This window comes from Myotis davidii, unplaced genomic scaffold (assembly GCF_000327345.1).
Source record: "Myotis davidii unplaced genomic scaffold, ASM32734v1 scaffold392, whole genome shotgun sequence".
Classification (NCBI taxonomy): Eukaryota; Metazoa; Chordata; class Mammalia; order Chiroptera; family Vespertilionidae; genus Myotis; species Myotis davidii.
In genome coordinates this window covers 44,484-57,565 of record NW_006284244.1, presented here as the reverse complement: position 1 = coordinate 57,565, position 13,082 = coordinate 44,484, and the positions used below count along the sequence as shown (strand labels likewise).

Sequence of the window (13,082 nt, the reverse complement as noted above, 5' to 3'; positions counted from 1 at the left end):
AGAGATATGTGGAATAGATGAAGGTTAATATCTCAAAGCTTTTAATACGATCTTGCTCAGCAGTTCAGCCTGGATTCAGCGCGGCAATGGTCTGTGTCCATGTCAGACTAGATTTGTAAATGAGGGAGAGGTGCCCTCTTGCTGCGAGAACAGACTGTGATCCTCCAATAACAACCAAGTAAGCCAGATATATGGAATAGATGAAGGTTAATATCTCAAAGCTTTTAATACGATCTTGCTCAGCAGTTCAGCCTGGATTCAGCGCGGCAATGGTCTGTGTCCATGTTAGATTAGATTTGTAAATGAGGGAGAGAGGTGCCCTCTGAGTCCAGCAATGATTACAAGTCCAGATCTAGGATCCCGTTGTTCAGGCACATGCCTCACGGGAAGATTCTCCCTCCACTACTCAAGCTTGGAAGATAGGAGTGCCTCTATCCAAACCTGTACTTGGAATGACAAATCTTGTGGGGCAGCAGCCAGCCATCACTGAACTCTACACTAAAGCCTAAAATAAAGTAGTTGTCAGAGGCCAAGTTGAAAGGAAAGGGATGAATTTACCAATAATGGCTTTTCCTCTTTGATTATGATGCTTAACATGGACAGCAAGAACATGTCCAAGGACCCAATTATCTGCAACTTTTTCTAACAGACTTATATTTTTTAGACCAGCTTACGTTTATTAGAAAATAGAGCACAACGTAGAAATAATTCCCACATACTTCCTTATCATACCTCGCCCCAACATCTGGTTTTCCCTGACATCCTGCCTTCGTATGTACACTTGAAGAAACAATATGGATATAGTATTATCAAGCCAAGTCCACAGTTCACATTAGGATTCATCCTTTGGGTTGTACATTCTGTTTTGACAAATGCATAATGCCATGTATCCACCATTACAGTATCATACACAATCGTTTTACTGCCCTAAAAATCTATCTGCAGCTTTATAAACTCATATATCACTTTCGTCATATCTGTATGAACAAATCCTAAAAGAGAAATGTTTATTTAGTAGAAAAGAGTAGATACTAAGACAGTTGCTGAATCTCAAATAAAAATAAATTTGCTCCAGAAAAATATTGTATTACTAATAAACCTGTTTAGGAAATACAACAGAATTTTGCTAGCAATCAAGTAATCAAGTCTACATTTGTATTTGACTTATTAATGAACATTTCTTGAACACTAAAATCTTTGATTCCCAAATATTTGGCCCAATTCATAGCACAATATAAGTGGGTACATATAAACATGAATAAAAATTATATTCCTTGGGGAACCTAAAGTTTAAGAAGGAAATAGTCACTTGAACCCCTAATTATAATGTAAGGAATATCCTTATAGAGGTATACATAAAGTGCTACAGAATGGATTAATCACAGGAACCAATTTGGCACTATGACAAAATTAGTTCCGTTTGCTATAACTAGGACAGCTGATGATTAGAAAGAACAGTATTTCCAGTATTCATATAACAAAAAATCTTAGGGTCATATCCAATTCTGACAGAAGTATACAGAGAAAATTAAAAATTTAACATGTCGCCCTAACCAGCTTGGCTCAGTGGATAGAGCGTCAGCCTACGGACTGAAAGGTCCCAGGTTCGATTCCGGCCAAGGGCATGTACCTTGGTTGCGGGCACATCCCCAGTAGCAGGTGTGCAAGAGGCAACTGATCGATGTTTCTCTCTCATCGATGTTTCTAACTCTCTATAAAAAATCAATAAAATATATTTTTTTTAAAAAATGATCATGGCATTGGAGTGTGCAATAAAGTTTGCAGAGAACATGTTTTAAGGTATAATGTTCTACAATATAAAGTACTATGCAATATATTAAGCAACTAATTCTAAATGACTCACATTATAAACATATGCCAGGATTATAAATTTATTAATAAAATCTTGTGATTAGTCTGAGACACACAAACACATATTATCAATAAAATACTTAATCAGTATTCACTATCCAATAATTTAAGCTTAAAAAAAGAAAGCAAGTAAGTACTCCTCATAAAATGAACAATTATTTAAAAAATATAAAAATGTTTAAGGTGATAATAAATGGATTAAGAGTTAGACATGACATGTGAAGTGAAAGTTAAATGTGCTGTCTCAAAAATAGTTTCCAAATTGACTTATGTTAAAAATAATTTCTATCTAAAACTATAGATCAATTTAAATATACTGCCATTTAAAATACCATTAAAAGTGAACTAAGCACTGGATTAAGAGTTAGAATGAAGCCACAGGTTTATTATGCACTACTATGTAATTATTTAATTTTTCTTTGCCTTAAGTTTTCATTTATAAATATCTAAACATTTGCTTAGAAGTCTTGAGAGAAATAATCATAGACACATACATAATACCTTAATCCAGCGGTTCTCAACCTGTGGGTCGAGACCCCTTTGGGGGTCGAATGACCCTTACACAGGGGTCGCCTAAATACATTCTGCATATCAGATATTTACATTACGATTCATAACAGTAGCAAAATTACAGTTATGAAGTAGCAATGAAAATAATTTTATGGTTGGGGGTCACCACAACATGAGGAACTGTGTTAAAGGGTCGCGGCTTTAGGAAAGTTGAGAACCACTGCTTTAATCAATAAAGAAAAAAAAGAAAATTAAAAAAAAAGAAATAGTCATAGATTTTTTTCTGTCATGAAACCTATGACAATGACAGCTTTATTAGGAAAAAAAACTGGAAATAAGCTGAATGTGTTTCAATAAGAAATTAGCTATAGAAGTCATGGTACATCCACACAATAGAGCAATGTGCAGGCATTAAAATGTTTCTATAGAAAGATACTTAATATAAGAGAAAACATTTGTATATTTAAAAAGTAGGTTATAAATAAACTCAATCATACTATTATTAGAAGGTACAAGCTTCCAGTTATAAATAATAAATGTGGTGACTATAGTTAATACTCTACTGTATATTTGAATGTGGTTAACAAAGTAGACATTAAAAATCCTTATCACAAGAAAAAAATGTAACTATGTATGGGGACATATGTTAACTAGACAGAGTGGTGACCATTTCACAATATATACAAATACAGAATCGTTATGCTATACACCTGAAAGTAATGTAATATGTCAATTTTACCTCACAAAATATATAAATTTTTTAAAAACCAAAAAATACTTATACTGCTGACTAAAAAAGGAACTGTGAATATTAACAGTGATTAACATTAGATACTAAAATTACAGATAATGGTTATTTTTTCCTTCTTTGTACTTAACTGAACTTCCTAAATGTCTATAACACCTATATAATAGTTTTTGTAAATAGTTATTGAAAAAAGATGCACAGTACTAACTTTAGATTATCTAAAATGAGGGCCTGGAATAACAGAAAAAAAATTATATTTTTATGTTTTACTGAGAGATTACATTATGAAATAAATCTCCTACCATAAAATCTTACCACATTTATTTTAAAAAATAGCAACATTTCCCTCAATTCCCCTTCCTCTCCCTTCTAGCCAATGAGATGGCTAGAAGGATGCAAGAATAAAAGAAGCAGCTGACACAGATAATGATAAAACTGTATAACCAGTCTTGGCATAATTTTAAGTGAACTGTAAATGAAGCACCTACAGTGAGGAGTCAATCATCAAAAGGCAAAACAACCATCTCAAGAAGAATGATCCTGGGGCTCCTTGACAGCCAAAGTTCAATGGCCTTGAACACACTTACTTTCAAAGATACTTCCAAGAGAGTATTAGAAAGAAAAATTAACCTCACATATTAAGATAGTTGAATGAATTAAAAGTATAAGTGTAATATTTAAAGCTTATTTATTCCTAAAGAGTTCATGACACAATTATCCTTTATTCTAAGGTCATTCTGAATTCTAGCAAAGTTGGCATAAAATGTTTCCCCACTTACTTTCAAACTTTACTATCAAACTCTCAGCAAAAACAAAGCAAACAAACGAACAATCCATGATGTATTTCCATCTTTAAAAAAATCAATAAACTAGAGTAAAAATTGTTTTACTGAGAGACCTTGCAACTATGATTAACAAATATTAGTCGCAACTTCTCATTGGCTCTGGTGACTTTTTCTCAGGGCAGCATTTTGTGGTAAAAAGGCTGCTAGATTAGGACATTAAACTAGATTCTGTTCCCTACTCTGCTAGCACTATCAAAGAAAGTTAGGACCTGAGGAAAGTCATGCACTCCCTAAAACTATGTGGCTGTTTCTGAATCATAGATTAGTGAGATTTCTTTTAGCTCTACAAAACTACAACTGAAAAATGAGAAATGGATCCCAAGAATGGTCCCCATGGTTTTCTTACTTGAAGTTTAGGAAGGTGAGCACCTCTTAAAAGGACCCTCAGTTCTTACACTGGTAGCTGTGTGGAGGTTAGAATATCCCAATTCAACATGCTTATCTGGGTTTTTTCCTTATTCTGCTAAAAGAGACTGATTTGCCCTGCTTCTGGGTAGATTGTAGAGCTGATGTGTTTATCCTTTTAGAGATAAAGACTAAGCTATTTGAAGGTGTTTTCACCCCAAAAAGGGGGCAGATCTAGAACAGGGCAAGAGATATGGGAGCGCAAACCTTGCATCGGAGGGAAGATTAGGCAGTGAGACAAGTTCAAGGACTATCTCAGGGAGATGGAGTGGCCTCTGCCACATAGAGATGTGTGCTGCGAGAACAGACTGTGATCCTCCAATAACAACCAAGTAAGCCAGATATATGGAATAGATGAAGGTTAATATCTCAAAGCTTTTAATACGATCTTGCTCAGCAGTTCAGCCTGGATTCAGCGCGGCAATGGTCTGTGTCCATGTTAGATTAGATTTGTAAATGAGGGAGAGAGGTGCCCTCTGAGTCCAGCAATGATTACAAGTCCAGATCTAGGATCCCGTTGTTCAGGCACATGCCTCACGGGAAGATTCTCCCTCCACTACTCAAGCTTGGAAGATAGGAGTGCCTCTATCCAAACCTGTACTTGGAATGACAAATCTTGTGGGGCAGCAGCCAGCCATCACTGAACTCTACACTAAAGCCTAAAATAAAGTAGTTGTCAGAGGCCAAGTTGAAAGGAAAGGGATGAATTTACCAATAATGGCTTTTCCTCTTTGATTATGATGCTTAACATGGACAGCAAGAACATGTCCAAGGACCCAATTATCTGCAACTTTTTCTAACAGACTTATATTTTTTAGACCAGCTTACGTTTATTAGAAAATAGAGCACAACGTAGAAATAATTCCCACATACTTCCTTATCATACCTCGCCCCAACATCTGGTTTTCCCTGACATCCTGCCTTAGTATGTACACTTGAAGAAATAATATGGATATAGTATTATCAAGCCAAGTCCATAGTTCACATTAGGATTCATCCTTTCGGTTGTACATTCTGTTTTGACAAATGCATAATGTCATGTATCCACCATTACAGTATCATACACAATCATTTTACTGCCCTAAAAATCTATCTCCAGCTTTATAAACTCATATATCGTTCCCCAAAATATCATAAATCAAATAAAAATGTGCAGCTAGTCTCTGACGATAAACTACTTCAGCTCTAACAAATTTCAATGTCATTTTATGCTGTAGCACATGAACCACCTAATCCTCATCGATGCCTATATTGACAGGGCACTGCATATAAACAGTCTTTGGATTCCGTAAAAGACCTGAGCAGAGATATTAGTAGCTCTTACACGCTCCACACCTATGTTCCTAATGCTTTTCAGTTTGTGCTTTCTCTCCTTAGCCCCACAAACTTTCACTTTACTTGTAATGTTCCAGAAATTGTCTCTATTCCTCAGTTTACATACGTATTTACATGCCTTTCAAGCTGGGCTATAAAAATTATGAACTACCAGTAGGTACCACTCACAATCCAACTGATGGTGTTATTACTGATCACTTGTTGCACAGTTAGAGGTTTCCAGCTGGCTACAAAGCTACAGTTAACTGAAATGACATGCACTCAACCAACATAGAACAAGGATACTGCTACTTTAATTCGGTAAATGATGACATACACATTATTGCTTTTTATAAAATACTAGAGGCCCGATGCACGAAATTCGTGCAAGAGTAGGCCTTCCTTCCCCCGGTTGCCAGCATCGGCTTCCCTCTGGCACCCAGGACCCGGGCTTCCCTCCGGCCACTGGCAAGCACCCAGGACACGGGCTACTTCCCTCCTCCGGCTGCCCTCAGGCACCCAGGACCAGGTTGCTTCCTTCTTGCTGCCCACAGGCACCAGGGACCCAGGCTGGCTTCCCTCTGGCTCCGGCTTCGTCAGGAAGGACATCCAGAATGATGTCCAGTCTAATTAGCATATTACCCATTTATTATTATAAATGAACTCTTTAGGAACAGGGACACTCCTCATAAAAGCAAGGGTGGTGTGTGCTTTTTATCCAATGAGAATTTATATGTGACAAATTCTAAAGAAAATGTATTTCCTTTATCTATTCCTGGCTAGCTATATAGTATAAATAGCATCTAATTTTCATATTACTTGGTCACTATTTTAGCTTTGAACATTTTGGTATACAGCAGAGACTTTATGTTTAAATAAGATACCAGCATATTAGACGATCACCAGTATTAACAATTATGGGATGTGACTACTAGATATTTCTACCAGCTCAGAAGTCCAATCTCTAGGACCTAGAAAAAATTAATCTTAGACACTTCTTTAAGGTAGAAGAAAAAAGGCTTGACAAAAACTAGACCAAGATTTTAACCAGAACAAATCTGTATGTCTTAAGATTATGTTTATAAAGATGTATAAGGAAGCTGTGTAAAAATCAACTCCACACCAAAGAGCTCATAAGAGTACCTACAGTAATATTTTGTCTTGAGTAGCTGCCAAGTTTACGCCAAGTATTTGTCCACAAGACTTTCTCCAGGTAGTTAACATAAAAGCTCTTGAACTTAAAAACAAAACAAACAAACAAAAACAAAAAAATGGGAAAGGGCAAAATTCTTAAGGTATCCTAACAAATAAATGCAATGCTATATCATTTGTCAACATTTAAAATGCATATACCCTGTGAGCCTTGGCCATTTCATTCCCAGGATTACACTCATATACTCGCACATGTGCAAAATAAAGTATGTACAAGTATTCTCACTGCATTATTAGTTGTAATGGCAAAAGATCAGACACAACCTAAATGCACATCAAGAGGCAAGAGGTTAAATAAATTACAGTACACCCGTAAAATAGAAATTGTCTTTCAGCTAGCCATTAAAAGTGACGCAGCAGTCACAAAAGACTATAAGTTATATGATTTCATTTACATAAATTGTCCAGAATAGGGAAATCTATAGAAATAGAAAGATTAGTGGCTGCCAGAATCTGGGGACATTGTAGAGAAATGGAGAGTAAATGCTAATGGCTACAGGGTTTCTTTAGGGATGATGAGAATGTTCCAAAATGTATTATGGTGGTAACAGAACAATTATGTGACTATACTAATACCACTAAATCATACACTTTAAATGGGCGCACTGTATATTATGTGAATTATATTTCCATAAAGCTATTATTAAAAAAGTGATGCAGCGCTATATGGAATCATAGGGAATCAACTCCAAGATGCACTGGTCTATAAATAAAGGTAAAGAACATTGTGAACAGTATGACATAATTTGTGTTTTCTTTTAAAAAAAGATACACATACTCACTTTATTGGCTTGTTATATGAAAAACAGAAGAAACTAGTGAACAGAGTGTTGCTTTGGAGGAAAGGAACTAGATGAACAGAGGAGCAAAGACTCACTTCTCCTTCTAGGTCTTTTTGTACTTTTGAATTTTGTACCATGTTTGTATTATCTACGGAAAACACATCTCTAAAGCAAGGTATCCATTATAGCTTCCATTTATCAAATACTGTTTCTCATATTCTATATTTTCTAACCAGTAAGATTTAACTATGATGAGTAATTAATTTTATATTTAAAGTAATAACAAAGCTTAGCAACTACCTGATCTTGCAAAAAATCAATAGCCCTAAGTAGGTGATTCAATTGGTTGGAGCACTGTGCCATACACCAGAGTTGCAGTTCCATTCACAGTCAGGGCACATACCCAGATTGTGCATTTGATCCTGGTGGAGGTACATATGAGAGGCACCCGATCACTGGTCTTCTCTCACATCAATGTTTCTCTCTCTCTCTCTCTCTCTCTCTTCTCTCTCTCTCTCTCCCCACCCCCCTCGCTCCCTCCCCTTCACCTTCCTTCTTTTCATCCTTATCCCATTTCTAAAATCAATAAATACATATCCTTGGGTGAGAATTAAAAAAATAATAATGACAATAATAATGACGATATTAAGCAGCAAATGACAGCCTAATTTATTATTTTCCTTTTTCTGTTGCTTTTCCTGTTATGAGTTACTTTTTAAATTATGTTCATTAATTGGAAACTCCATTTGAAGGTGACCAGGAAAACTGACATAAAAAGAAACATATTTGTTCTTGATATCTGTCAGGTCTATTAAGAGATCTGGTAAAGAATATCATTAAAATTATTATTGAAAATAAAGTTAAGAAATAATCGCCAGGACCGGTTTGGCTCAGTGGATAGAGCGTCAGCCTGCGAACTGAGGGGTCCAGGGTTCGATTCCGGTCGGGGGCATGTGCCTTGGTTGCGGGCGCATCCCCGGTGTGGGGTGCGCGGGGGGCAGCTGATCAATGTTTCTCTCTCATGTTTCTCTCTCATCGATGTTTCTAACTCTCTATCTCTCTCCTTTCCTCTCTGTAAAAAATCAATAAAATATATATTAAAAAAAAGAAATAATCCATAGAATCAATTTATGATAGAATCAATTTAATTGTACTATTTCAACTTATACTTTGCTTCTGACCAATGAAGCATGTTCCTACTATGAAACCTACTAAAGATATATAGCCAATATTGAACAGCCACAATTTTAGAAACAGGTTTTTTTGTGTAGTATAAATTGCACTGGAAAGATCTTTAGAAACGGTTATACATACAAGTGCACTTCCATAACACTCATAAAACTTCCCTTTGTATACAAACTGCATTCCCACTATTTCGCCTGTTGCCTTGACAACTAATTCACATGAACAGAATTAAGCATTCATTCTTCAGCGTTTCCATAGCATCATACATGTATCTTTATATGCATCACATGCCACTGTAGTTATTTGTTTATATGTCTGTCTTTCCCACTGTGCTTAGCTCCTGTGACAGAGTATCTTATTCATTTTTGTAATTTTGGAACCTAACACAGCCCTTGCATATAGGAGACACTCCCATACGTAAGCCTGCTGAATGATTTATTATGCGTTAAGAACACTTACACTGCCCTTAAACTATCAGCTTTTAAATCACAATGATGTAGAATTAACTCTTCATTACCCACACCACTGCAATCTCCAAAAGAGAAGGAAGGACACACATGCAGCTCCAAACCACAAATGATCGATTCTCCACAGGAACGAGGCTAACACTGAAACCAATCAGGCTGTACAAAGCGCACACAAACAGAAAGCGGTGCCAAGCTGGCAGGGCAGCTTTTGGATTATCCTTTGTTATTTTAGTGGATGTACTGTATCTAAACCACAGTCTATCGAATGTTCATGGATTTGCAATGCTTGAATTTATCCAGTCTCTGTGACAAAACAATGCATTGGGATGCAGGGACATTCTACAGCAAAAGGGCTATCAACATTTGACCATTCCCTGATCTCTGTTGGTTCAACATCAGTGCCAAATAAAACACCAACTCTAGTGTCCAAACTGAAGCCACTACTTCCACTTATTCTTTCTTACAAACAACCAATAAATGAAACAAATGTATTTTCTTAATATAGGTAATCAATTCTTAAATACCTACAGGATCAGGGCCAAATAAAACAACAACTCTAGTGTCCAAACTGAAGCCACTACTTCCACTTATTCTTTCTTACAAACAACCAATAAATGAAACAAATGTATTTTCTTAATATAGGTAATCAATTCTTAAATACCTACAGTAAGCTAGCACAAAATTCCATGGCTAACTGACAGGGGTACATGAAAACACTCATTTACTTCAAAAGTCAAGTAAATACCTAACCAAAATTTCTATCACACCATCTAATGAGTGATACTGGTAGATTCAAGTTGTAGCACATTTTTATTATCCTCTTAACTACCCCAGGAAATTTTATCAACTAGTAACTTGGCAAAAGGGAAGTAATATATATTAAAAAAAGGGAAGTAATATAAAGGTAAAAGTTACAAAATTGAATAATTCCAGATGGTTTACCAGACCATATTAGCAAAACGACAAAAAAAAACCTAAGAAACTTCTAATGATACAAAGGAAATCTACGGGGCCATTACTTTTAAGCTTACCTTAGCTGGGAATGAAAAGATTAAGCTTTTAGTAACAGTCCTGACATAAACCTTCAGCTAATCACTCTCTCCTAGGTCCCAGACTTCTAACCAGTAAAAATGACTGGAATAAATGAGCTACAAGGTCCTTTCCACCTCACATTTTCCCATAAGTAAAATTTAAAAGTAAAGATTTTAAAGATAATATAAGGTACAAGGAATTTTTTCTAGTCACCAGTTCATTATTTGATTCTTTTCACAATCATTTTATAATTATTCTACCCAGATGTCAATCTATGAGTACCAATTAATGGGCCAATTAATGGCTCCCTTCTCTATAAATAAAAAATTAAATAATAGTTTCTTTAGCCTATAGCAACCTAAACTATAATCCTGGTCATTAAGTTTTAATATTTTTCAATTACCAATTACTAACAGACCAAGTTCATTGGCTTTGTGTCCCATTTACTCCAACAATATTTTCAAGTAATGTGGAATACCCAAAGTTAGCATATAAAAGGAGCAGGTGCACAAAAAGGTTCCTCTTGACTTCTTAAAGGGGCTCTGATTTCACACTTGCTCTGCCTTACAGGTGAATTGCCTCTCTATTGGCTTGGGTTTTCTTTCATGATTAACAAGAACACAAGTGTTCCTGATGGGTTCCCTGAAGGAAGGCAGCTCTATTGCAAGTTCCCCACCGTGACTTCTACTATTTTGAAAATTCAGTAAACAGCCACCTCTCTGTCCATCTTCACTTTTGGCCACAAATCTCAGTTCCTCCTGCACATGGAATAGAACTTGTTGGTGCCAGAGTCCAAGTGTTCTCCTTTCTGTGACGACGCACTACCACCTTCCTCCCCATGACATTACACAATGAGCTTCCACTGGGTCATTCAACAGGCAACTGCTGCCAAAATCACTTTAAAATCTTATTACTTCAGAGAGTGACTTTAAAAAAAGATCTTTCTTCCTCCTGAGTCTGTGTAAATCTCTTTTTTTTCCTTCTAATTTTTCTTTGTGTTCAATTTCTAACAGGAATCTTGGGTAGCTCTCTGAGGTACAATGAAGTCCAGTGAAAGGGATCTTGTCTATTTGGAAAAGAAGCATTATATGACCTCTAGCAACTCTTTATCTGTACAAATACTGACTTTCTGGAGTAATGAGATCAGTCAGTGTACATGGCTGTTTTGTGAAATGTGCAAACAATATCACCTATGCAGCATTATTTCCTCTGGATTGTACTGTCATTAGAAGCATATTGTATTACAGAGCTATTCTGATATTTTAAATATAAAGATGTATTGTGTTCCACATACACACACCTGAAATTGTTACATTCTTAATTTATAACTGCTTTTTAAATGAGACATTTATCTCGTAATTTTAACTTGGGAATAAGCTTTCGGTAAAAAAAAAAAAAAAATGCAGCATGGTTTATGCAAAAAAAACAATCGGGAATTCCTGTTGGCCTCCTCCTTAAGCCTGGTGCACAGCCTGGCAGTGTGGCCTGTCAGGACGCAGGAGGGTCCTCCTGCATGTCGCTACTCAAGTGTCTAGTGACAATGCAGATTCCACGCTCCTGCACCAATATGCTGAGAAGTGCCTAATGATGCTGATGTACTTACAATCTCTGCAATTATTGTATAAAGTCATAAACATATATCAATTATGTCTAAAAAGAAAAAAGTTTTCACTGACCTGGAGCAACCACATTCACTCTAATTTTCTTTCTTGCTACTTCTTTAGCAAGGGCACGTGAAAATCCAACCAATCCTCCTTTAGTAGCACTGTACACAGACTGACCAGCATTGCCTTTTAAACCAATAATACTTCCTAGAAAGAAAACAAAAGGCAAATTCAAACCAATTCAGCGGGGTTGTTAACTATGGAGATAATTTATACTAAGGAAAAAAAAGGTACAAATCATTTTGCTTTGTCCTTTGCTAAAATTAGGAATTCTGGCCATTGTCACTTGGGTGGTAAGAGTCTGAATCTGCTCCAGATACACAGGAAACAGGATTTGAAAGATTCATATTTGAAACCTCAAATGCCAAGTGGGGTTTGAGAACTGATCCATTAAATGAAAGAAACCCACTTCTATCTCTGAATAAGTCAGACATAATAAAAATTTTACAGTATTTACAGCAGCTTCCAGTAGGAAGAGGATTAAAACTAGAAAAAGTCAGATAATGGCTCATTAATTTCATGATTCTACAACACAGACATAAGAAAGCATTCATTCCCACCTAAAAAAAAAGTTCATCTGAAGATAAATCTCACTAAATTTGAATTACTGTCCATCTAAGAAAACTTCGATTACAAACTTTTGATAAAATTGCAATTAGTTACTTTCAGTGATGTATTATAACTCACATTGCCTACTAAAGATTCTTAGATGGCCTCATTTATATGAATATGAAAGAATAATTTATAATTCAAATATCAACTGTATGCAAATAAATTCATACAAAACTTAAGTGGGGAAGTAATTTTCTGCACCACTGAGTGACCTGTACTTATCATATAAAATTAAGCAAGAACCTCACAAAATATTTGAAGTAATTTTATTTTAGAAAACATTCCAAATACTTTTCATATTATAATCAACAAGTCCAATATTAAAATGCTTATCTACACTGCATCTTAATAACAAATGATGAGAATGTGAAGTACAGAAAGAGAAAAGAGAGCAGACAGAGGAAATGAAGATGGACAGAGCAAGGTGCATTTGG

At 35.8% G+C, this 13,082-nt stretch overlaps 1 protein-coding gene across 1 annotated transcript in view; it reads right to left on the bottom strand.

Moving 5' to 3' along the window:
• The window catches only part of CBR4 (carbonyl reductase 4), a 23,537-nt gene that overhangs the window by 5,588 nt on the left and 4,867 nt on the right, over positions 1-13,082 (bottom strand). Inside the window, exons 4-5 of the mRNA XM_006754270.2 lie at positions 12,049-12,183; positions 967-992 (exon numbers count right to left, since the gene is read on the bottom strand). Coding sequence (XP_006754333.1) covers positions 967-992; positions 12,049-12,183 — 161 coding nt within the window. The remainder of the gene's footprint in view (positions 1-966; positions 993-12,048; positions 12,184-13,082) is intronic.